The sequence below is a fragment of the Pan paniscus genome, chromosome 2 (genome assembly GCF_029289425.2).
Source record: "Pan paniscus chromosome 2, NHGRI_mPanPan1-v2.0_pri, whole genome shotgun sequence".
Classification (NCBI taxonomy): Eukaryota; Metazoa; Chordata; class Mammalia; order Primates; family Hominidae; genus Pan; species Pan paniscus.
The window spans coordinates 155,053,471-155,077,528 of record NC_085926.1 but is presented as its reverse complement, the minus strand read 5'-3'; the positions used below and the strand labels follow the sequence as shown (position 1 = coordinate 155,077,528).

The window sequence follows — 24,058 nt, the reverse complement described above, 5'->3', positions numbered from 1 at the left end:
TTGGACCCGGGAGGCGGAGGTTGCAGTGAGCTGAGATTGTGCCACTGCACTCCAGCCTGGGCGACAGAGCAAGACTCCATCTCAAAAAAAAAAAAAAAAAAAAAAGCAGGGGGTGCTTGGCCAGGTGCAGTGTCTCACAACTTGTAATCCCAGCACTTTGGGACGTGGAAGCAGCAGGATCATTTGAGCCCAGGAGTTCAAGACCAGCCTGGGCAATGTAGTGAAATTCTGTCTGTACAAAAAATAAATTTTTAAAAATTAGCTGGGCTTGGTGGCATGTGCCTGTAGTCCCAGCTTTTGGGGAGGCTGAGGTAGGAGAGTCACTTGAGCCTAGGAAGTCAAAGCTGTAGTGAGCTTTGATCATGTCACTGCACTCTAGCCTGGGCAACAGAGTGAGGTCCTGTCTCAGTAAATAAATAAATAAAATAAAAACAAAAAAACATGAGCTTCACTCTTCCTAACTTTGAATCCTTTATAATTGTGACTAGGTCTTACCCTTTCCACTTTTGTTTTCTTTTTCTTTCCTTTTCTTTTTTTTTTTTTTTAAAGGGGGGATGGTCTTACTTTGTTGCCCAGACTGGGCTCAAACTTCTGGGCTCAAGCGATCCTCCCACCCTGTCCTCCTAAAGTGCTGGGATTACAGGTGTGAGCCACTGCGCCCAGTGGTCTTTCCCAATCTGCATTTTAATGTTGATGTTTTGTAAGTAGGTACATTTGGAAAAGCAACCTTCCTCAAAGTAACAGAAACAAGGTTAACACAGACAAGCCCTGTGGCTTACTCCTATAGTCCCAACACTTTGGGAGGCCTAGGTGGACGGGTCTCTTGAGCCCAGAAGTTCCAGAGCAACTAGGGCTGCATAGTGAGACCCCTGTCTCTACAAAACAATACAAAAATTAGTGGTGGTGCACATCTGTAGTGCCAGCTACTTGGGAGGCTGAGGTGGGAGGATCACCTGAGCCCAGAGAGGTCGAGGCAACAGTGAGCTGTGATCATGCCACTGCATTCCAGCCTGAGTAACAGAGTGAAACCCTGTCTCAAAAAAAGGTGTATGTGTGTTGGGGGTGGGGGTGGGGCAGCGGGGGGAGGAAAAGAGAAAGAAAAGAATTTCCAAAGTATGATTTTTCTGGAATTTGACCCTGAAAGAATAGGACAGAGTTATCATTTTTTAAAATTATTTTTTCCTTCCATCCACAGATATAGACTCATTTTTTTTAAAACCTCCATCCTTACAAAACCTTGGGGAGTAGAGCCACTAGCCCCAATGCCTTCCAACCTCTGGATTATCCATGATTTTTTTTTTTTTTTTGTCATCTCCAATTAGGGTATGTCATAGATTTTTAAAAAATGAAACTAAAGTTTAAAATAACATGACAGTTTGAAGAGTTAATGCTAAGTAAATACCTATATAAAATATTGACCCACCCCCTCCACCTTTGTTGAAGCTGGGAGGGAGGAACAGTAAAAACAATCATGTGTTGTCAATAAAATGAAAGGTTCTGTCAGAAATGAGTGGGAAATGGGCACAAAATTATGGAACTGCCCTGGATGGCTCTGCTCTCCTGGAAATGACTGCCAGATACAGGAAGCAGAGAGTAGAGGTCCACTGGGAACAGATCTCAGAAGTAGAGAGGAGCACTGCTAGAGAGCAAGGGACCCTCCTCCCACCCTCATCCCCCAGACTTCTCCCTCCTATGCTTGTGAACCTTTACTGGATTAACCATGAATGTAGTGGGTAAAAATATAAAGTATATCAAGACATCACCAAGCCAGCTTATTGCAGAGGCATGGTGGAAGACTCTAAAGAGGAGAAAATCTTCTATTAACATATGTCTTAAAAATAAGTTAAATTGGTCGGCAAAGCCTGAGTTCTGTCTTCTCACCCTCCTCCCTGGACAGCATGAGCTTCACCACTCACTCCGCCTTCTACACCAACTACCGGTCCCTGGGCTCTGTCCAGGCACTCAGCTACGACTCCTGGCTGGTGAGCAGCATGGCCAGCGTCTGCGCAGGCGCCGGGAGCTCTGGCTGCCGAATCTCCATGTCCCGCTCCACCAGCTTCTGGGGCAGCATGAGGTCCGGGGGCCTGACTGCGGGGATGGCCAGGGTTCTGGCAGGAATGGGAGGCATCCAGACCGAGGAGACCATGCAAAACCTGACAACCACCTGGTCTCCTACCTGGACAGAGTGAGGAGCCTGGAGACCGAGAACCAGAGGCTAGAGAGCAAAATCCGGGAGCACCTGGAGAAGCAGGGACCCCAGGTCAGAGACTGGAGCCATTATTTCAAGACCATTGAGGACCTGAGGGCTCAGATCTTCACAAATATTGTGGACAATGCGTTCTGCAGATTGACAATGCCCATCTTGCTGCTGATGACTTTAGAGTCAAGTATGAGACAGAGCTGGCCACGCACCAGTCTCTGAAGAACAACATCCATGGGAACAAAATCCATGACACTAATGTCACTCGGCTGCAGCTGGAGACAGATTGAGGCTCTCAAGGAGGAGCTGCTCTTCATGAAGAAGAACCACGAAGAGGAAGTAAAAGGCCTACAAGCCCAGACTGCCAGCTCTGGGTTGACCGTGGAGGTAGATGTCCCCAAATCTCAGGACCTCACCAAGATAATGGCAGACATCCGGGCCCAATATGATGAGCTGGCATGAAGAACCAATAGGAGCTGGACAAGTACTGGTCTTCACAGATTGAGGAGAGCAACACAGGGGTCACCACGCAGTCCGTCGAGGTTGGAGCTGCTATGACGCTCACGGAGCTGAGACATACAGTCCAGTCCTTGGAGATCAACCTGGACTCCATGAGAAATCTGAAGGCCAGCTTGGAGAACAGCCTGAGGGAGGTGGAGGCCTGCCACACCCTGCAGATGGAGCAGCTCAACGGGATCCTGCTGCACCTGGAGTCAGAGCTGGCACAGGCCCGGGCAGAGGGACAGTGCCAGGCCCAGGAGTACGAGGCCCTGCTGAACATCAGGGTCAAGCTAGAGGCTGAGATCGCCACCTACCGCCGCCTGCTGGAAGATGGCAAGGACTTCAATCTTGGTGATGCCCTGGACAGCAGCAACTCCATGCAAACCATCCAAAAGACCACTATCTGCTGGATAGTGGATGGCAAAGTGGTATCTGAGACCAACGACACCAAAGTTCTGAGACATTAAGCCATCAGAAGCAGGGTACCCTTTGGGGAGCAGGAGGCCAATAAAAAGTTCAGAAGTCAAAAATAAAGTTAAATTATATTACTCTCAAGTCATTACAAATATAGGTGATGATTTCATTGAAGTCCAGTGTTTTAATGAAGTACATAATCAATGAGGGTTTTTACTTTTTATTTGGAAATAAGACATGGAAGTTGCAAAGATAGACTACTCCTATATATTCCTCCAACTTTCCCCAATGATAATATCTCACACAACCATAGATTATCAAAACCAGAAAACTGACCAGGCACAGTGGTGTGCCACTTATAGTCCCAGCTACTCAGGTGGCTGAGGTGGGAAGATCCCTTGAGTTCAGGAGTTCAAGGCCAGCCTGGGCAACACAGTGAGACCCTGGCTCTATAAACAAAAATGGAAGAAAACCAGAAAACTGGTGTCATCAATTGTGTTTAAGGAAACCGAGGCTCCTTTAAAAGTTTGTTATAAAATTATAGATATCTCATAAATATTGAGGTGGAAAGATTCCCTGGAAGCAGCCTAGTCAGAAAGTGAAGACAGTGACATCCAGATAGGTTAATACTTCTGCCAGCACCATAATTACACTCTCTTGGCTGTACATTCCAATCACTGGAAGACAGGCAAAACTGAACCACTGGCTGGGCCCACCTTAAATCAGTGACATCAACCTCTGCAGGCAAGGCTCAAGTATCAGTACGTTTTAAAACAACTTTGCCCACTGAAGGTTCACTTAATCAACTGATAAGGCCGGGTGCGGTGGCTCATGCCTGTAATTCCAGCGCTTTGGATGCCTGTAATCCCAGCATTTTGGGAGGCCGAGGCGGGCGGATCACCTGAGGTCAGGAGTTCAAGACCAGCCTAGCCAACATGGCAAAACCCCGTCTCTACAAAAATACAAAAATTAGCTGGACGTGGTGGTGTGTGCCTGTAATCCCAGCTACTGGGGAGGCTGAGGTGGGAGAATCGCTTGAACCCCGGAGGCGGAGGCTGCAGTGAGCCAAGATCGCGCCACTGCACTTCAGCTTGGGCGACAGAGTGAGACTCTATCTAAAAAAAAAGAAAAAAAAAATCAACTGATAACAGACGATTAACAGGAGAAAAGGGATACATAACACCGGGGTAAAAGCAGGAGGATGATTACCCAGTAGCTTAATGGAGTACAGAAGATTTTATATCCTTTTTTCATAGGGGAAAGGGTAGATGAGAAATGTAGACATTTATTTTGAGGAGCAGCAAATGATTATTAGGAACAATGAATGGACAGAAATTAGTAAATAATTTTCTTTTGAGTAATCTTGTGAAAAAGTCCCTCCAGGCATGGCTGCATTTCTGAGTCTTTCTGAAATAGGATACGAGATTTCAGTGAGGGGAGGAATGCGATTGATTCTTCTACAAAGAGGCTTCTCTAGTCAGGGAAGGAAATTTCAGAGAGTACCTCCCTGCACTTGGGAAAAGTGGGAGCAACAAGTCAAGGTTGGGGGACCTGCATTATGAGGCAGCTTCTAAAGCCTCTGTCTTTGGGGTATCGCTTTCTGAGAGTCAAGAGTAAAACGTGATGCATTCCTTTCCTTCCAACCTAGATTCTAGTAGTTTAGATCAGTATCATTGTTTTTACTTCAAGGTTCAGGAAACGCTGGAAATTGCTAGCTAATATCACAGGAAAAAAACAAAAAACACGAGGTTGACTTCACCCTACCCGCGGTAGGTAACCATGTATGAATAGAGACTCCCAGGCATAATCAAATTACCTCTGTCAAGTCCTCGCCCTAAGACTATTTTTGGAAACTAGGGATTTTCCAGATTACTGAAAGCCGTGGCGGTGTCAAAGGCCGGGCAGGAGTTTCGCAAGCGGAGCTATGAAAGCAGCCACCCTCGCGGTCATTCCTATGCCTCCGCCCTACTTCCCCATACTGGCAAAAACACGCTCCCCGGGGAGCTTTCATTTGGGAACCGATAGGGTCCACAGCCCTGTGTTCTTCAAATACTGTAAAGCAGCCCTCTCCAGATTCCTTGAGGGTCACTTTATATTACACATTCGTCCACACACGACAACAAAGTCACCACTTCCACCCGCCAAAGCGCGCTCAGGTCGGCCGCCACTTCCCTTGGTACACGCGGAACGCAAGCCGCGCCGAGGCTAAAGGAAGAGGCCGGAATGCAGGGCGAAGGGGCGCAGAGATGCTAGCCAATGCTGCCACCTGTATTTTGGGTATAAGGGATCTTGTAAAGCTCCGTTATTCGTGTGGCTAAGTATCACAAACAAGGTGGTTTCGACCGGCCTTGGCTAGAGAAGGCCTCCTTAGCCTCTGAGGATCCCAAGGTCTGTCGCAGCACCCAACACTCCCCTCGCAGGCCCAGATGCCGAGGGCGGAGGCGCGGCCTGGAGGGACTAGTTGGCGCGCGGCTGCCCGGCGTGGTGACGTCAGGGCGGAAGCGCACGCGGCGTGATGCGGCACAGAACCCGGCGGTCACGGGAATATCCGTCGCGCCGAGAACGCTGGTTAGTCTTGTTTCGGGTTCCGGCTGCGTTGGGCTTGCGTGCGGCTCGCTAAGACTATGGCGTCCGGGCCTCATTCGACAGCTACTGCTGCCGCCGCCGCCTCATCGGCCGCCCCAAGCGCGGGCGGCTCCAGCTCCGGGACGACGACCACGACGACGACCACGACGGGAGGGATCCTGATCGGCGATCGCCTGTACTCGGAAGTTTCACTTACCATCGACCACTCTCTGATTCCGGAGGAGAGGCTCTCGCCCACCCCATCCATGCAGGATGGGCTCGACCTGCCCAGTGAGACGGACTTACGCATCCTGGGCTGCGAGCTCATCCAGGCCGCCGGCATTCTTCTCCGGCTGCCGCAGGTCAGTGCTCCGGCCCCGGGCCGGCCGGGCGCTCCTCTCCTCCCCTCCGTCCCCTACGCCGCATCTCAGTATCACCGTGCCCCGGGAGGGTGGGGACGGTTCCTTCAGGCTTTCCCTTTCGGGGCCCAGCCGCGGCCGGGGCGTGCCGGGGCGGGGGGCTGCGGAGGCGGAGGGAGGACTTGGCAGCGGGCTGTTCGCAGCGGCGGCGGCGGCGGGAGGGGAAAGGGAAGCGATCGGCGGCACAAAATGGCGGCGGCGCCTGGAGCGGGCCCGCCTGACCCCTGCGCTTCCGTTCTCCTCTCTTGTCTGCAGGTGGCGATGGCAACGGGGCAGGTGTTGTTTCATCGTTTTTTCTACTCCAAATCTTTCGTCAAACACAGTTTCGAGGTAAGCACAGCGGAGGCGGGTAAAAGGGATTTCTTCATCCGGAAATGGGCAGAGTAGGGGTAGTGTCAGCAGCCAGCTTTTCCAGAAAGGGAGTGGTTTAGTTTAGGCCTTTGTACCTACTTCTCACTCGCCAGGAAGTGGAAACCTTTAGAATGTGGTTCAAAATCGATCACGAGCCTAAGTGCCCTCTTAACGAAAAGTACAGTTTTCAACCAAATGCAGAACTCCTGTAAGATTGAGTTTGACTCTGGAACAAAAATTAAGATGAGTGAAACAACAAAAAGTATAGTACTAGCATAGCTGGTAGACTTACGGCATAGAGATGTCTAATTTTACTAAAGGTTGTCCCAATTGTGTTCTAAATTTTATTCTTCAAAGTGAGTTTAATCTAACAATGGCTTTTGTGGCTCATGGGTTCTTTCAGATTGTTGCTATGGCTTGTATTAATCTTGCATCAAAAATCGAAGAAGCACCTAGAAGAATAAGAGATGTGATTAATGTATTCCACCACCTCCGCCAGTTAAGAGGAAAAAGGTAAGATTGGCATTATTGAACATAGTATCTCTTGCTACTGCTGTACCGTGCACCAGTCATCAAATCAAAACATCTTTCCTCTCAAGTGAATACGGATGCAAAAGAAAACGGACTTTAATTTAGGTGTTAAAGTTCATATAGGAACACTGATATTTAAAATAATTTGAAAAAAGAAACATAATTAACCGGTTATCTAAAGTTTGTAGAGGCAGTTGCATTTATGGACAATCCTAACAGTGCTGTGAAGCCAGGCCTGTGGCTTAAGATTAAACAAGAAAGGGAGTACATTTGGCTCAAGTGTGAGTGTATTCTGTAAGTTATTTTTCCTCTCCCCTCTCTGGAAGACTGAAGGCTGGAAGTTTAAACACTGTAGTTTAAGTTAATATTGTGGCAAAGTTCTGTGTAGATTATGTTTTTCTACTCGAAGTCCCAGTTAATTCTTTATCAATTGAGGTTGGCTTTTGTTAGAGTACTTCTCAACATTGAACTACGATAAATCGAATAATACCGGATCTGAAAGGACTGCAGGATGATAAAGTTTGAAGTTTGAAGTCAAAGGGATTAAACAGGTATTTTGTTTTGGTTAGATACAGTCTCAGTGAGTGGGTTAGAAAATTAACAAGTAAGATTGATTGGGTTGCATTTAGATAGGGCCATTTATTTGATGTTGTAAGAAAATACAGAGACTGAAATAGTATCTCCTAGGTGTTGTGGTAACATAATTTTATGTGGACCTATGTGTTCCTGTGAGGCAGTACCAAAAAGTTTGTTGCAGGACTTCCTGCATCTACAGGTGACTTCCAGTACATGCTGCAGAATGATATATTTGGTGTAGAATAGTTTTTGCATTCACTCTTTAAGGAATTGTAGTGATGTTAGACAAATTGTACTGAGTTTGAAAGGAAGTTATTAAAAGGATTATAAGTTGTTCTGGGGGTTGGGTATGTTGGTTAGTGCTGTTAGTATTCTATATGAGTAGTCCTTATTGGCTGAATCTGTAAGTTGGCAGTAATGGAACTATTCAGACAAGCAAATATTAAAGCAACTTTAAGATGACTAGTCTATTCTGTGAGTCTACAGACAGTTCTTTTTTAAAAAAAGAGTATCCTAGTCAAAAAGTCTGAAACAGTTTTCCTACATACTTTTTCTCCCCCATCTTTTCTCATTCACCTTAACTGTGTCCAGGGATAGAGTACTTTTTAAATTCTAAAATATCTTTTAGTTTGTTGATGAGTCCCTGGGAATTGGGAAGATTTCAAATTGGTCTTTGGTATGGTCTGAGGTTAAATCTGTATTTAGATACCTGGCTGATTCTTCAGGATGTTTAAAGTAATGACACTAATACAAGGCTCTATCTTTAGTCAAAGGTTTCTCTTTGCTTAAAGGAAATGGTTTTCTAGTATTCTTTGAACCATTGAGCCAACTATTATGTAATCACATGATTATCTTTTGTGGAATTTTCCTGTGAGACTAAAGAGTTTACTTCGTTGATGTTAGAATAGGTCTTAACTGTAAAAACCATGGAATTTAAAATAATATAATCTCACCTGATTGTTGTGTCTGATGTAACTGTTTTTTGGGTCATTATTACAGAGAAACTGATTTTGTTTCAATCTTAGAAGTCTGATTATAGCAAAATTTAAAAGGAGTTGTTAATTGCATGGAAGCCTTTTTTTAAAGCAGGATGTAAAAGTGTTTCTATGCATATTACAAGTTTACTCAAGCACGTAACTTGTATATGTTATTAACTTCAACTCTTTTTTCCCTTGCAACCGACTATACAGCGACCAGCTACATTTACCAAAGCCTGGGTGATGTGGAGTGGTACATAGAGATGAAGCTGTCGTCATGGCAACAGTGAGTGAAGTATCGAAAATCCCCAAGGAGAAGCCAGTGCTCTGAGAATAGGTCACTGGAATCGGGGACTAACAGGTTGGCCACTGGTGAACCATTTAGAAAAACTCCTGTTTCTTGTTATAAGCTTTTGTCTTTGCTGTCCAAGTTATTAGAACTATAGCTTTGTATTTATTTTTGCATAGGTTAATGTCATTAGAAAGTACTATCAGTATTATACATTAGTTAGGTAAAGCATATCACTTGTCTTAATGATATTTGTTTTAATCTAGTTTATTCATAACTTTAAATTGTAGTGTGACTTTGACAATTACAGTGGAGATACGTTATTCATGTTGCTTGTAGGTCATTGGTCTCTTCAGCCTGGCTACACATTGAGAATTAGCAGAGGAGCTTTTTAAAAAGTACCAGTGCTTAGTCCCCAACCTGGATTGTTTGGCCTATTCCTCCTTCAGTTTTTTGTGGTTCGATAATTATCTTTTAAGTTCACAATAAACAGCTAAATTTAGAGGGGGGATTGCTTTTTCATTGTTCTAGTTTGCAAATATTTACTTTTGAGATGCAGCGTATTAAAATTTTCAAAGACTGGTTTAACCATTCTCATTAGTAAATACAATGTATTTTCAGTGTATCCATAGATAATAAAAGTTGGATAGGTAAGAATTGGAAGGGTGTTAAGTGATGTCATTTAGTCTACCACCTTTCTACAGTATAATTCTGTGGCTCTACAAGGTGGCCTTCAGTTTGTTTAAATACCTATAAAGGATGTTTCTACTTTTAAGTAGGCATTACAAATTTTTGTATATTGCTTGGCAGTATGCCTCTTTGTAAACTACCAATCTGTTATAGTCTCTTGAAGACTTGGTTCCAATATTTCTCAGTCTTTGTAACACATAAATGAAACTAACCATGTTTGGACTTTGTAATTTTTGTTGTTGTTGAGTTATATATCAATTACATAATCATGCTAAAGGAAAATAGCTCCTCTAACAAACCATAATAATAAACTTCTGACCAAAGACCAGGATTTTCTAAAGCTGAAAATAATTCTCGTATAAATCAGAAAAATTGGACAATAGAAACTTAAAGCAGAGATTGAGTTAGTTTGTGTGTTGATAATGAAAATTATTTTTGAGTTTTCTCTGAATAGATGAAGACTTCTTTTTTAAAGAGATTTTCAAATGCCACCTCCTCAAACTTTATTGGCAAAGAAAGTTTACCTGATTGGGGAGGAAGAAATTCTAGCAGGCCTTAATTTAATGTGCTTGTTGCAACAGAAAGTACTAATGTATACTTTGAGACTTTGTTTACTGCTGATTGATGGAGATATATTTTTTAAATTTATGATACAAAGTAATCTCTACCAGGTAGTTGTAAATTACGTGTGCACTCTTGATTTGTGAGGTAGAACCAATTCTGAACAAAATAAAGGTATCTGGTTTTAGGTTATATACCCACAGAGTTAACTTTGAAAATTGCAGGTAATAAATAGCAGGATTAAGCAAGAAGTTAAGTATATATTGAATTATAGTAAATAATGGGTTTGGTTTTCTTAAATCTATTTTGATGTCATTGGGATTTTGACACAAAAACAAAGAAAATGGCATCATTAAGTCTGATTTGGGACTAAATAGTAGCTATAATTCAAACATATTTAGCTTCTTTAGTGTAATTGCAAGAACAAATGAATTAGATCACCATTTGAAGGCAGTTCTTAAAGCAGGTTATCTTAAGAGGTATAGATAATTTTTATTAACAAATGGAGAAAAATGAGACAACTATGTTTTCATAAAATTACATTTTACTAGGGATTTTGATGATACCGTCTTCTGTCTGGGTTGCAAGGGGTTAAGAGTTAAAATGGTGTGTGCAGCTGTAACACTGGAGCTATTTTATCTCTTAATGACAGTTAAGGAGAGCCATTAGATAACACAGCCATAAGTTAAAAAGAGTCTGAGGTTGGTTTAACTTTTTTCCAAATTTCCTGTGATGATAAAACCTGATCATAGACCTTAAGATCTTTGGAATATGTTTATATGTATGTATGTATGTATGTATGTATGTATATATATGGAGAGAGAGATAGGTTGTTTTCATGAGAATTAAGTTTGACTTATTTTCCAAAGAGCAATTTGTAGCCTACTGTCCTGATAAAATGGATTCATCATTACACGTTAATATTAGAAAGCAGCTCAATGAGGCCAGCTGGTGGCCTCATTCCTCATAGGTGTGAGGAATGAAACCGAGGGAAGGCCATTTTAAGTAACAGCTGTCTTTTATCTTGTCAGCACTGCCAGTTTTTGTTTAGTAAGCATTCCAGTTTCTGTAATAATTTTAAATGGAAGAAAGTAAGGAAAATGTATGATAACTGACTTTTTACTCTGATGTTACCATAGGGGTAATGAAGTTCATCGCAGATTGTTTTCTAACCTTCGGTGCATGTATTGAAATAGATTGTTGTTTTAAAAATATGAGATTACATTTTTCTGGATCTGGTGTGCATTGGGGTAGAGAGGATGACTGTCTTAAAAATAGATCGTGTACTCTGCCTAGAGCAAAGACTCTTAAGTCTTTTGGCTGAAAATGAACTGAGTATGGACAAAAATATTGAAGTATTCTACTTGTAAACTTACCGTATAATCAGTGTCTTGATAAAATAGTAGTTTTTGTTGGTTGAATCTAAGAATGTGTTGGACTTGGGTAAATTTCAGACATGACCAACAACAAAAAACAAAAGCCCAATTCCTTAACCTTTCCTGACTGAAACTTCTCAGGAAGAAACCAGTTTTGAATTGTATGACATAAATAAGATTGTCTTTTATTATAAGTTTTTAAACTATGTAATAAAACATTTGGGGATAACAGTTGAATGTGCTACTTTTAAAGCATTAAACCACTGACATAAGCCTTCTGTATTATAGAAACTTCTGAGTTACCAAAATTTAGTCTGGTACAGAGCCCTTGAATATGTTCTGGTTCCCTCATTATGGCCCTTCATTCTCTTCTGTGTTAATAGTAAAGCATGTTGCCTAATAACTACAACCCTGACCAAATTTGGGCCTGGATCTCATGGGTCATGTGGAGTTTTAAATACGATTTTTAATTTACTTGGGTAATTGAGCTGAATCTTTAGTTTTCAGATTACTTTTTAAAACAGATAGGCTCTTAGAACAAATTATTAAAAACATAATACCCCATTGGAGGGGAATCTGGATTAACTACCCACTGTTCCCCCCCCCCAACTTTTGAAAAATTTTGGCCATATAGAATGCATGAAAAATCAGTATGATCTTATGAGGACTTTATAGTACTGTAAATCTTAGGAGCACTTTAGTTGTTTTGTTTGTTTGTTTGTTTTGCCAGTCAAATAGCAGTGGGAGATTGTATACCAACTTTAGTGACACTGATATTAGTAAGTTCTGATAACCCACTACCATCGGACCAGCCTGGAGCACATTACTTTGGCCAGTGGAAAGTCTCTTGGAGAGACTTTGAGGTTTGTGATGACAAATCATGCTATCGTTAAAGTTAAATACATATATATACACACCTAGAATATAAGCAGAATGGTAAAGTTGGCAGGGATGAATTCAAGAACATTAGAGTTAATTTTTTTCATTACAGAATTGTTAGTTCCTTTAGGAACTTAGTCTCGTAGATGTATATATTTAATTAGCATAACTTGGACAGCACAAGATTAATGCTTTAACTTGTTTGCAGGAGTTTAAAAAGCTGGTTTCTGTTGCCAATAGTTGGTTGGAAGGGAAAATGGAGATGCCACAAATAAAATTTTTTGGATGTGCAAAACAGTTTTGATTTTATTTCTTACAAACTATAGGACTCCAAGCCCCCTGATCCTTGATCAGAACTACATTAACACCAAAAATCAAGTTATCAAAGCAGAGAGGAGGGTGCTAAAGGAGTTGGGATTTTGTGTTCATGTCAAGCATCCTCATAAGGTGAGTTGTAGAGTACAGAAATTGGGTTCGTAAGTATTAGGACTTTTCTAAAAATTTTATTTTATATGAATTTATGTTTCTATCTGAGTGTTAACCTTGGTTTTAAAAAGCATTCTTTTAAAGGTTCAGGCTTCATCGAACAACATTCTTTTGGATGTTGAGATTTATCAGTAAAATGACAGTCAAAAATGTAGGTTCAAATCTTAAATCTTAATTGTGTGCTCATAGAGAAGTTATTTTTGTTTCTGTGGTTAAAGTCCCAGTTTTTCCACCTAGAAAACAGAGATGTAAAGTTCCTCATTCCAAGGAATAAATGTGTAGCTACAAAAGTATCTGGCACACTTATCATCATAGTAGAATGTTCTAAGTGTGTTGGCTGCTCCCTGTTACCATTATTGGAAATTTGTTTCTCCCAACATCTCTTAGCTTTCATTATCAATATAAGCCATAGAGTGAGTTACCCGGGTCAGGACTACCTGGGTTAGAAATGTACCTTGGGAAATTAGGTGAAATAATCTAGCACGGTGCCCATCACATAGTAAAGTGCCAATGAAAAATATTCTTTTAATTGCCTTTTTTCCTGTACAATTTTGAAATATGCTTCTAAACATAATTTATATAAAATCTAGTCATGTAACAGTTCACATTAGAATCTTATGTACATTTAAATTGGTCTGTATTATCAATGCACAATTAGAACTTGAGTCTAACATTTTCAATTACTTTTTTCATTGAACTCTACTCCGAAAGAACTACCAGTATACTAAATTGAGTTTTTTTCCCTTGTCCTTCAGATCATTGTTATGTATTTACAAGTCTTAGAATGTGAACGTAATCAAACCCTGGTTCAAACTGCCTGGTAAGTCACTTTTTTAGATTTCTTTCCTAGCCAGGAAAACAGAAGCAGAAATAAAGTAAGTTTCGTTTTCCCTTTCCAAAATAATGAGATAAGTTTGTTTGGGGCTTTTCGTTGTTTTTTTGTTTTGTTTTTTTAACCAAAAGGTAAATAATGCTTATTTCTGCTTCCTGTTTTCTTGGCTTGACTAATTACTTTTAATGGAGAACTCAATTTAACTTTGTTCTTTTTTCTACTCTTTAATTAAAGGGTAGTCCATGATGGTAAGTCATAGAACTCTGCCCTCTGCACTTCAGCCCATGACCTCAGGATGGCCTGATTGGCTACCCTGCTCTCCAGCCAATCCAGTGCAAGCTCTCATCCGAGATTCACTGAAGTGGTCCATATCCATCTGGCAGCATCTTCTAGTTCTGTCGGGGTGTCAAAAGGATTTGTATATTTGCTTCTAGAAGTAACTATTTGACATGCCTATGTATTTAATGTATACTTGTAACTATCAAAATGAATAGTTCATTTTTGATAGATTTGTTGTGCAGCCATTATGAATTAAATGGTTTCTTATTAGGAGTTTGACTAAATTTTTATTTTTAGTGTGTATAGCATGAATACTACCAAAGGAGACGACAAACTTGCAGCTTAAAATGGGCACCAGTTCCCACACTGGCTTAATTTATATAACTGCTTGGCTGTATTGCGGGTAATAATATTAGAAGCAAGAAGCACTTCATTTTTAAAAGAGATGTTACTATAATATTGCTTAAATGCTTTAGCACTTGGACTTCTTGAGATGCAGATGTGTGATTTGGAGTGCTGGCTTATTTAAAGGTCAAGCCAAGGAGTTTGTGGTTCAGCCACAACTACTGTTTCCTAAGACTATTGATGTGAAGGACTTAGTGAAGTAATTTTTATATGCTGGGCTTCCCAGCAAGATGTCCTTTTTATGACTGCCATGCTTCTTTTGGATTCAGTAAATATTTGTAATGTTAGAAAAGTCTCATTATTTTTATAAAATGCATGACATTTTAAGTATGTGTTGCATAAAATGGATTATAGCAGTTCTCATGGTTTAGGATTTTTAAGAAATAGTCCATTTAATTTCAGCCTAACCTTTTAAATGATCTGTAAAATTTCTTTGATAGTTTAGGAATGTTGTGGGGAGGGTTCATTAATAAAAGTTCAGCAATTTTTTAACTGAAATAGTTTATCTCTTTTACCTAGTCACAAAAAAGGTATGTAAACAAGGCCATTATATGTGTTTATTGCTCTTTATTTCCCTATCTAGATTTTCTAAGTATCTTAGCTTTCTTAATATAAGTTTAACTTGGTACTTACTGAAAATGCCTTTTTACCCCTGTTAACGGTATTTTGAGCTTTTGGAAAGAACTTGGTTGACACTGCTTTTATTGTGGATAAAGGAGAGATGGTCAGTAATTAATGGCTTGAAGTATTATTGGAGTGGTTTATCATTTCTGAAACTAATCGTGTCAGAATTGACTTTGAAAAGCATTGCTTTTTACAGAAATATATTAACTTTTTAGGAGTAATTTCTAGTTTGGATTGTAATACGAAATAATTTAAAAGGGCTTCGCTCATATATAGGAAAATCGCATATGGTCCTAGTATTAAATTCTTATTGCTTACTGATTTTTTTGAGTTAAGAGTTGTTATATGCTAGAATATGAGGATGTGAATATAAATAAGAGAAGAAAAAAGAATAAAGTAGATTGAGTCTCCAATTTTATGTAAGCTTCAGAAGAACTGGTTTGTTTACATGCAAGCTTATAGTTGAAATATTTTTCAGGAATTACATGAATGACAGTCTTCGAACCAATGTGTTTGTTCGATTTCAACCAGAGACTATAGCATGTGCTTGCATCTACCTTGCAGCTAGAGCACTTCAGGTAGGTGTATATTTCCCATTTTGTTCTGTAGGATAAATCACACAAATTTTCGGTGGTTCCAATACAGATTTAGCAAAAATTTAATTTAAAACATTCTGTTCTTATGGTTTAGATTCCGTTGCCAACTCGTCCCCATTGGTTTCTTCTTTTTGGTACTACAGAAGAGGAAATCCAGGAAATCTGCATAGAAACACTTAGGCTTTATACCAGAAAAAAGGTATTCTCTATTTACTCGTTTGTGCCAACATGCTAAGAGTCCAAGCTACTCTAAGGAAGAAATACTAACTTTTTTTTTCCTCCAACAGCCAAACTATGAATTACTGGAAAAAGAAGTAGAAAAAAGAAAAGTAGCCTTACAAGAAGCCAAATTAAAAGCAAAGGGATTGAATCCGGATGGAACTCCAGCCCTTTCAACCCTGGGTGGATTTTCTCCAGCTTCCAAGCCATGTAAGATGTATTTAGAATTAAAATGACTTGGGGGCACTGAAAGTGTGTCTTTATTAGAGAGCTTTTACATTTGAAAGTTGCATAGAGAAAAATGATGTTAGGAAACTGCTACTATGTTCTCTCATGGCAGTCAACTAACATGGAAGCGGAAGCATGGTACTTTGAGTTACATTTAGAAACAACTTTTGGCCCTCTGTTAAATCCAGTAGTTAACATGTTGTTATTATATCTTTTAAAAGCATCACCAAGAGAAGTAAAAGCTGAAGAGAAATCACCAATCTCCATTAATGTGAAGACAGTCAAAAAAGAACCTGAGGATAGACAACAGGCTTCCAAAAGCCCTTACAATGGGTGAGTATACTTGGGCTGGAAAACTGGCTTGAGGAATCTTTTATGTGTTTACTTTTTAACACACTAAGTTTGTAACTAATATGTCATGATTTTTTGAAGTGTAAGAAAAGACAGCAAGAGAAGTAGAAATAGCAGAAGTGCAAGTCGATCGAGGTCAAGAACACGATCACGTTCTAGATCACATACTCCAAGAAGACAGTAAGTAAATGTTTTCTTAGGGAAGCAGTCTTATTTGGAGTTTTTAAAGGTTATTGCTTTTTCTTTAAAAATTGAACATAGATTATTTTCAAAGTTAGGTTAGAATTAGTCTTTTAGTATGAGGCAAATTATGAGAAATGAGTTTGGAGATGTTCTGGACATACAGTATCTTAATGGCATTCTGTTATATTTTCTCCCATGTTTTTTGGAGAAGTGTAGGAGCTACCCACAAAGTGCTTGAGGGCCATAGTATTGTTCATAATGTGAAAACTTCTTTTTTTTTTTTTTTTTTTTTAATTTCAGTTAGAAAATGTGTTTCATTAACCCCTTATTAATAACCAATAATCAAATTAACCAGTCAATGAATCTTCCTTAGTTAGGCCTGTAATTAGATTGTTAGCTCCTCGTGGCTCTTCAATGTCTTTTGAACATGTGGGAGATACTTAATAAAAAGCATAGCTCTAGGACACTATAAAAATTGCTAATTACTCCCCTTGGAATAAAGACATAAGAACATTTGCTTACGATTTAATATCTTATATATAGGCTTGGGCATACAGCAGTGAGGGGTGGGGAGATTTTGAAAAGTTCTGGTTTCTCATTTATGTAGCTGGTAGTTTTGTTTTGAACCTGTTATGAGCAACCACCGGAATAATCTGTTCCCCATAGAAACTGAACCTAAACTTCAAATTTTTATTATCTAAGCTATAATAATAGGCGGAGTCGATCTGGAACATACAGCTCGAGATCAAGAAGCAGGTCCCGCAGTCACAGTGAAAGCCCTCGAAGACATCATAATCATGGTTCTCCTCACCTTAAGGCCAAGCATACCAGAGATGATTTAAAAAGTTCAAACAGACATGGTCATAAAAGGAAAAAATCTCGTTCTCGATCTCAGAGCAAGTCTCGGGATCACTCAGATGCAGCCAAGAAACACAGGCATGAAAGGGGACATCATAGGGACAGGCGTGAACGATCTCGCTCCTTTGAGAGGTCCCATAAAAGCAAGCACCATGGTGGCAGTCGCTCAGGACATGGCAGGCACAGGCGCTGACTTTCTCTTCCTTTGAGCCTGCATCAGTTCTTGGTTTTGCCTATCTACAGTGTGATGTATGGACTCAATCAAAACATTAAACGCAAACTGATTAGGATTTGATTTCTTGAAACCCTCTAGGTCTCTAGAACACTGAGGACAGTTTCTTTTGAAAAGAACTATGTTAATTTTTTTGCACATTAAAATGCCCTAGCAGTATCTAATTAAAAACCATGGTCAGGTTCAATTGTACTTTATTATAGTTGTGTATTGTTTATTGCTATAAGAACTGGAGCGTGAATTCTGTAAAAATGTATCTTATTTTTATACAGATAAAATTGCAGACACTGTTCTATTTAAGTGGTTATTTGTTTAAATGATGGTGAATACTTTCTTAACACTGGTTTGTCTGCATGTGTAAAGATTTTTACAAGGAAATAAAATACAAATCTTGTTTTTTCTAAACTGCTTCAAATACTTTATTTAAATAAATTATTAAAAAGGAAAATTTTAATAGCAAAATGGCTGTACTGGTTTTCTGACAAACTTATTCTTTCCTCCATTAGATGGTAGTTTGAGATTATTAAAATGCAATTCTTAACTGCATTGTGAGCTATTGTAAGTCTTCACTGTATATATGGAAAAAGTAAATGGGAGTCGCCCAACAATGTGACATTAAATGTTATATTTTAGCACTAAACCAAAAAACCTGATTTGCTTTTGAATGGTGTCATAAGGTAATTTTGAGTCAGATTTAAGTACTATTTCTGAAATGAGGTACCCTATTGAATGAACCAAAACTTAGTAACTATTGAGCTTTCACAGTTCTGTATAATTTAGGCATTTAATGTTACGATTTTTACGTAGGCTAGGAGAAAATGTGAGGCCCCTGAACTTGAGTGGTTGATAGAATACAAGCTGATCACAAAGAAGTGAAGTTTTGATGAAAAAGCCGGAATTTCTATCCAGATGAATGTTTTCAAGTTACTCACATTTACTATTTTTTTCAACATTTTGGAAATCAGTTTACAGAGTCAAAATGTTGCATCGCTTTATAATTACACTAAGGTCTCCATTACATTTATTTTACCTACTTTAATTGTCCACTAGACTTGGCTCCAAGTGATTTGTTGCTGTTTCAAGAAATAAAATACACCCACAAAGAGGAAGATGTATTACTGCTAAGGATATTTTTAAAAATAAAGTTACAGCTTCTGAAGAGGAGATTCCAAAGACTTAAAATGTGTTCACCAATGGCAGGTGGTGGAGGCTGGAAAAAATAGCTTCACAAGGCAACTCCTTTGAAGGAGATTAAGATTCATTAGGATATAAAAGTGTTGGGTGTGCTACTTAAATCAGTTATAGTTCTAACTATAAAGACTAACCAGAAACTAACAAGACCCAGCATAAGTTAGCCACTTCATGCTTGAAAGAGGGTAGATAGTTCATTAAGACTTCTTTCTGCCTGATTTGTAATACACATTGCTGAATTATAAATTGATATTTCTGAAAAGCTAACTGCTTCTAAATGCTGAACAGTTTGCTTCCCGTACAAGATAGACATTGAAGAAAGGCAAAGGCAAATGTCAGCAAAGGCCCTGTTAGCAAATTAATGTTGATTTTTTTTTAACTTTTTTTTTTTTTTTTTTAGAGACGAGGTCTTGCTACGTTGCCCAGGTCGGTCACGAACTCCTGGCCTCAAGTGATCCTCCCACCTCAGCCTCCCAAGTATTAAATTCTTAATAGTGTTGAAATTACTTATGTCCCTAATCTTTGCTTGGAAATAGGAGTGCTGTGGGTGAGGGTTGTTTGTGAAGATGGGGAGTTGTGGAGGATACACCTGCATGTGGAATGAGGTTTGTATGTTAAAGGTGTTTTTAGAGGTGGCTTTGTGGGCTAGGCAAAGATCTTTTTCAGGGTCTTGATTTTTATCTTACTGTCTGTTACTGAATCCGTTTTCTAAGTTGTCAGGATGTTAACCTCATGCCACTCTATGGCTATTTAAAAACTTTCTCTAGAAGTAATACTCATTTTCAAACTTATTTTGAGAAACAAAGTTGTGCAATACCAGTAATACCTGTTTATTAACTCCAAAATAGCAAAACTTAATCTGTACCCCACCAGTTCACCACTCTACCTCCCACCCTTGCTATTGGGAAGAAAATCCCATACAAGTAAAGTTTGTTCCCAAGTGTTTCAGTCCACAAGGTTGAGGATTTTTAAAACATAACCATATAGCTTTATTGTAAGAGTTAAAAGTAATGCCATACTACCCCTGTCAGTATCCAGAGAGCCCTCATCTCTAATTTGTTTTAACTGATTTGTTCAAAGTCCAAATATGTTGCATCGGCTTTAACCACAGGCCTCTCCATATTTCTTACTTGAAGAAATTGGGTCATGTCCTGAAGAATTTTTTGTCTCCTGGGTTTGTTCATTGTAACTGTGCTGTCACTGACCACATTTTTCTGTCCACTGTGTGGTAAAGTGGTAGATCTTGAGGCTTGATCAGATTTAGGTTTAATTTTTTTACTTGTCTGGAATTAGAAGCCTGGACACCCAGACTGTTATTTTAGAACTGAAAACTAGGTTGCTGCCTCATCCACCAGGTATTTTACTGGGTTCTCTGTTCTTATCCATTGGTGCTTGTACCTCACTGGCTTTTGTATCTGTTTTTCCCTCTGTTCTCTGTCTCATGTTTTGGTTGGCCCATTACAGCAATGAAAATGTTATTTGTCCTAATGATCCTGATACTTTTTTTCTTTAAATGACCCACAAATTAAATCCCGTTTTGGTTTTTTTTTTTTTTTTTTTTTTTTTGAGATGAAGTCTCGCTCTGTCTCCCAGGCTGGAGTGCAGTGGCACGATCGCGGGTTACTGCAAGCTCCCGCTCCCGGGTTCATGCCATTCTCCTGCCTCAGCCTCCTGAGTAGCTGGGAATACAGGCGCCTGCCACCACGCCTGGCTAATTTTTTTGTGTTTTTAGTAGAGACGGGGTTTCACCTGTGTTAGCCAGGATGGTCTCCATCTCCTTACCTTGTGATCCACCTGCCTTGCCTCCCAAAGGGCTGGGATTACAGGCATGAGCCACCGCGCCCGGCAAAATCCTGATTTTTAGTACAAGTCCTTTCATGTTATAGAACATTACATTTGTCCTTTGCAGCTGGTATCTTTAGTTTAAAGACCAGTGAAATTCTTAACCATGTTCCCATTTTAAAACAAAGCGAACATAAAAATGACTAATTCTTAGAACTGAAGTTCTAGGTTTTGCTTTAATAGCTTTTAAGTGTTGCCACTTATAACCCCATTATTAACACCACAGTCTGCATCAAAAGCTTACTTAAAACATTTAGTTTTCATGAGAGTTTTCAAAAATAATTTCATAACAATCATTTGTTCTAAGAGCCATTTCTTAACTCATCATGAACTGTAATAGATTATGAAGATAAGTTTCAAAATTTACATACCAGATTTTTAAAAATGAAGTTAAAAGCATGGACATATTGAGGGTCTTATGCATGGGCATACTGAAGGGTTTGGAGAGACAGAATGTGCATGAGGTTTGATAAGGGGAGCATCACTTCCCTATGTGGAAATAGGAACGGAGCAGCGTTCATTGTGTGGGCCTTGAGCCCCTCATGCCTTTCACTCTAAGGCTGGAAGCCACAGTCTGATGTTTTAACCATTTGAACACTTAACATTTGTTCAAAGCCTGGCTTTGTAATCATTTGAACATTCCATTACATGGAAGGAACATGGACTTCCATGTCAGCTCTGCATTTTAAATCATTCCTCCACAGTGACTTGACAAGTTATTTTACCTCTTGTCTACTGGCCCTTACAACATTTTGTGTAGTATATGTGTTGGGCAAATAGGATTTATTTTTACCATTGCAATCCAAACTTCATATTGGAATGCACTCAAATATTCAGAAGTTTGAATTCTACCACTCTCAAACACAGTTCAAAAGATAGCTGTTTGAGAATGCTTCTTAACTAATACTAATACAATATCTTCAATAATGTATGTACCTTATAGAAAATCTTGAACAGTACAAGATTTTCATAATTAAGTCATGCAAAACTGCTTGGGCTCTTTGATTCCAGGTGTCCTCTTCTCCCTTCTGCTTTTGCCATCTATGTTCAATATAATTCTAACCCAGTTCTAAGTATGGAGAAAATTCCTACCCTGCCTGCTTTTATAGCTCATCAAATTTCCCTGTATCAGCTATCACTTTTCTGGTAGGTGTAGTCTGATTTCTGTCTGTCATGCCTTTGCCACAATCCTTTCTTTGAACAGTAGGTAAAATGATCTATTTAAAGTGTTAATCACATTGCTCTAATATATAAAGCCTCCAGTGGTGTCCCGTATCACTCTGTAAAATGCCCCTTGCCAGCCTCTCCCATCAACCTCGCTTTTTCTGTTCTTGTATATGCACATCTCTTCCTGAGCCTTTATTGCCATCCTCATGTGGGGATGTTTCTGTCTCAGAGATAGTCTTTATTCAGGTCCCACTCTGCAGTCCTCTCCAGAGGGGCTGCTTTCACCACCCCTTCTAAGTAAGCCTCTCTAAACACCTCTATCATGTTCTATCCCTTAGCCAGCACTAATTTTTTCATAATGCTTACCACTAACTGAAATTTACTTTATCATTTAATCTCTTCCTCATTAGAATGTAAGCTCGTAAGGGAGGGGCAGCTCTGTAGTTTATTCATTATTGTATGTCCCTCACCTAATCCTATGAGTGTCTGGCCCATATTAGGGTATGTAATAAATATTACTTGAGGAATGAATGAATTTAACATACTACCAATTCTCTGAGTGACTCTTTTTAAAGCCTTCATCATCATTCACACTTTCTTGTCTTTCATATGGGCATGTCCAATCACCCTTCCATGAATATCTGTACCTGTTACAAAGAGAGGACTAGGTTCCTGAAGTTCATAGATGTAAACAACATCCTAGGGGTAGCAAACTGGTGGGCCCTGAGCCAAATCCTGGCCTGCACATGTATTTTTTTTGAGTTGTACAATGTTTGTTATAAATGAACTGGCTGATAATATTTTTTAATTGGAAATATTTACATTAAAAACCTAGACTTCTAGCTGCTCTTAAAAAATAAAAATACAGCTGGGCACTGTGGCTTATGCCTGTAATCCTAACACTTTGGGAGGCTGAGGTGGGCGGATCACTTGAGGTCAGGAGTTCCAAACTAGCCTGGTCAACATGGCGAAACCTCATCTCTACTAAAAATACCAAAAAATTAGCCAGGCATGGTGGCGGGTGCCTATAATCCCAGCTACTCAGGAGGCTGAGGCAGGAGAATTGCTTGAACCCAGGAGGTGGAGGTTGCAGTAAGCCGAGATCGTGCCACTGCACTCCAGTCTGGGTGACAGAGCAAGACTGTCGAAAAAAAAAAAAGCCGGGCGTGGTGGCACATGCCTGTAATCCCAGCTACTCGGGAGGCTGAGTCAGGAGAATCACTTGAACCCAGGAGGCGGAGGTTGCATAGAGCCAAGATCGTGCCATTGCACTTCAACTTGGGCTACAGAGCGAGACTTATCTCAAAACAACAACAACAACAAAAAACATGAGATCCACAATACTCCAGGCCACAGTTAACTAGCATCCAGTAGCCATCCGGGTGAGGCTGCATGCTGCAGTGCATGAGGATTCCCTCCACCCCCTGTTAATTGTGTAACACTGAAGCCAGGTGCAGGTGTCAGTTGGCAGGTATCAGTGTGCTGATGCTGTTTTCTTGAATTCTGCCCTTTTGCTCATTGATGTTACTTACTTGGCTCTTGACACCTGATATCTCACGGAATATTCCAAGACAATGTGAATCACCAAATCTGTGAATGTGGCATTGTTTGACTAGGCTCCTGGGTCAGTTAAATCAGATTGTTTTCTGTGCCCCAAATCAGTAGTGAACCACCATATAGCTAAACCTTTTCAAACGAATTTCTCACTTCAGTGACTTTTACACTGCTAGAGCACTTAACAGAGCACATGACACATCATATCTTTGTACAGAGGGCACGGCACATAAATCTCACTGTGAGGCTCAGTTTTCCACCCTAAATTACAAAACTTAATTTCTTGCCCAAAATGATTTTCTGCCCCAGATGTGTTATTTTCATGGACCTTTCAAACCAAATTTTAGTCATTTAACAAAAATTAATACAACATAGACCAACAATGAACAAATAAAGCCACATTTAAATTGATTAGCCAGGCTCTCAGCCCCTAGCTGACTTCTTTTACACACGCAATTGAAATCAAGATGCTCAGATAAACTTCCAACTTATTTGAAAACAGTCAAATTGCAAATGTCAAGCGTCTACTTGCATATAATCTGATGAGGACTATAATGATAGGTTTCTACCTAGAGAAATAAGGGTAGGTGAAGTCTCAATGCTTAGATACATGGCACATACCTGCATGTAATTAATATTCAGTTGGAGGCAAAGACAATGTTTTAAAAAGCCAAATGACATC

The 24,058-nt window shown here is 39.8% G+C and overlaps 1 protein-coding gene and 1 pseudogene across 4 annotated transcripts; both read left to right on the top strand.

Annotated features, from left to right (window-relative positions):
• The first annotated feature begins 1,881 nt into the window (after positions 1-1,881).
• CCNL1 (cyclin L1) lies at positions 1,882-22,367 on the top strand. 4 transcript variants are annotated; one of them, XM_034957652.3, is made up of 11 exons: positions 1,882-6,042; positions 6,355-6,429; positions 6,854-6,963; positions 12,656-12,776; positions 13,571-13,635; positions 15,434-15,533; positions 15,646-15,750; positions 15,839-15,980; positions 16,220-16,331; positions 16,431-16,529; positions 19,214-22,367. In XM_034957652.3, the coding sequence occupies exons 1-11, from the start codon at positions 5,740-5,742 to the stop codon at positions 19,266-19,268; spliced, it is 1,287 nt and encodes a 428-aa protein (XP_034813543.1). In that variant the 5' UTR covers positions 1,882-5,739; the 3' UTR covers positions 19,269-22,367. The 4 variants fall into 4 exon arrangements, with proteins under 4 accessions (XP_034813543.1, XP_003830692.3, XP_034813542.1 ...); XM_003830644.6 differs by lacking the exon at positions 19,214-22,367 and adding an exon at positions 17,235-18,027; XM_034957651.2 differs by lacking the exons at positions 16,431-16,529; positions 19,214-22,367 and adding an exon at positions 17,235-18,027.
• LOC100985306 (keratin, type I cytoskeletal 18-like) lies at positions 1,899-3,168 on the top strand (annotated as a pseudogene).
• Positions 22,368-24,058: the final 1,691 nt, after the last annotated feature.

Coding starts and splice junctions, on each gene's coding strand:
- CCNL1 (XM_003830644.6), top strand. CDS start 5,740: ATGGCGTCCGGGCCTCATTCGACAGCTACTGCTGCCGCCGCCGCCTCA. Junction 6,043..6,354: donor TTCTTCTCCGGCTGCCGCAG/GTCAGTGCTCCG, acceptor TCTTGTCTGCAG/GTGGCGATGGCAACGGGGCA. Junction 16,530..17,234: donor TCACATACTCCAAGAAGACA/GTAAGTAAATGT, acceptor TTATTATCTAAG/CTATAATAATAGGCGGAGTC.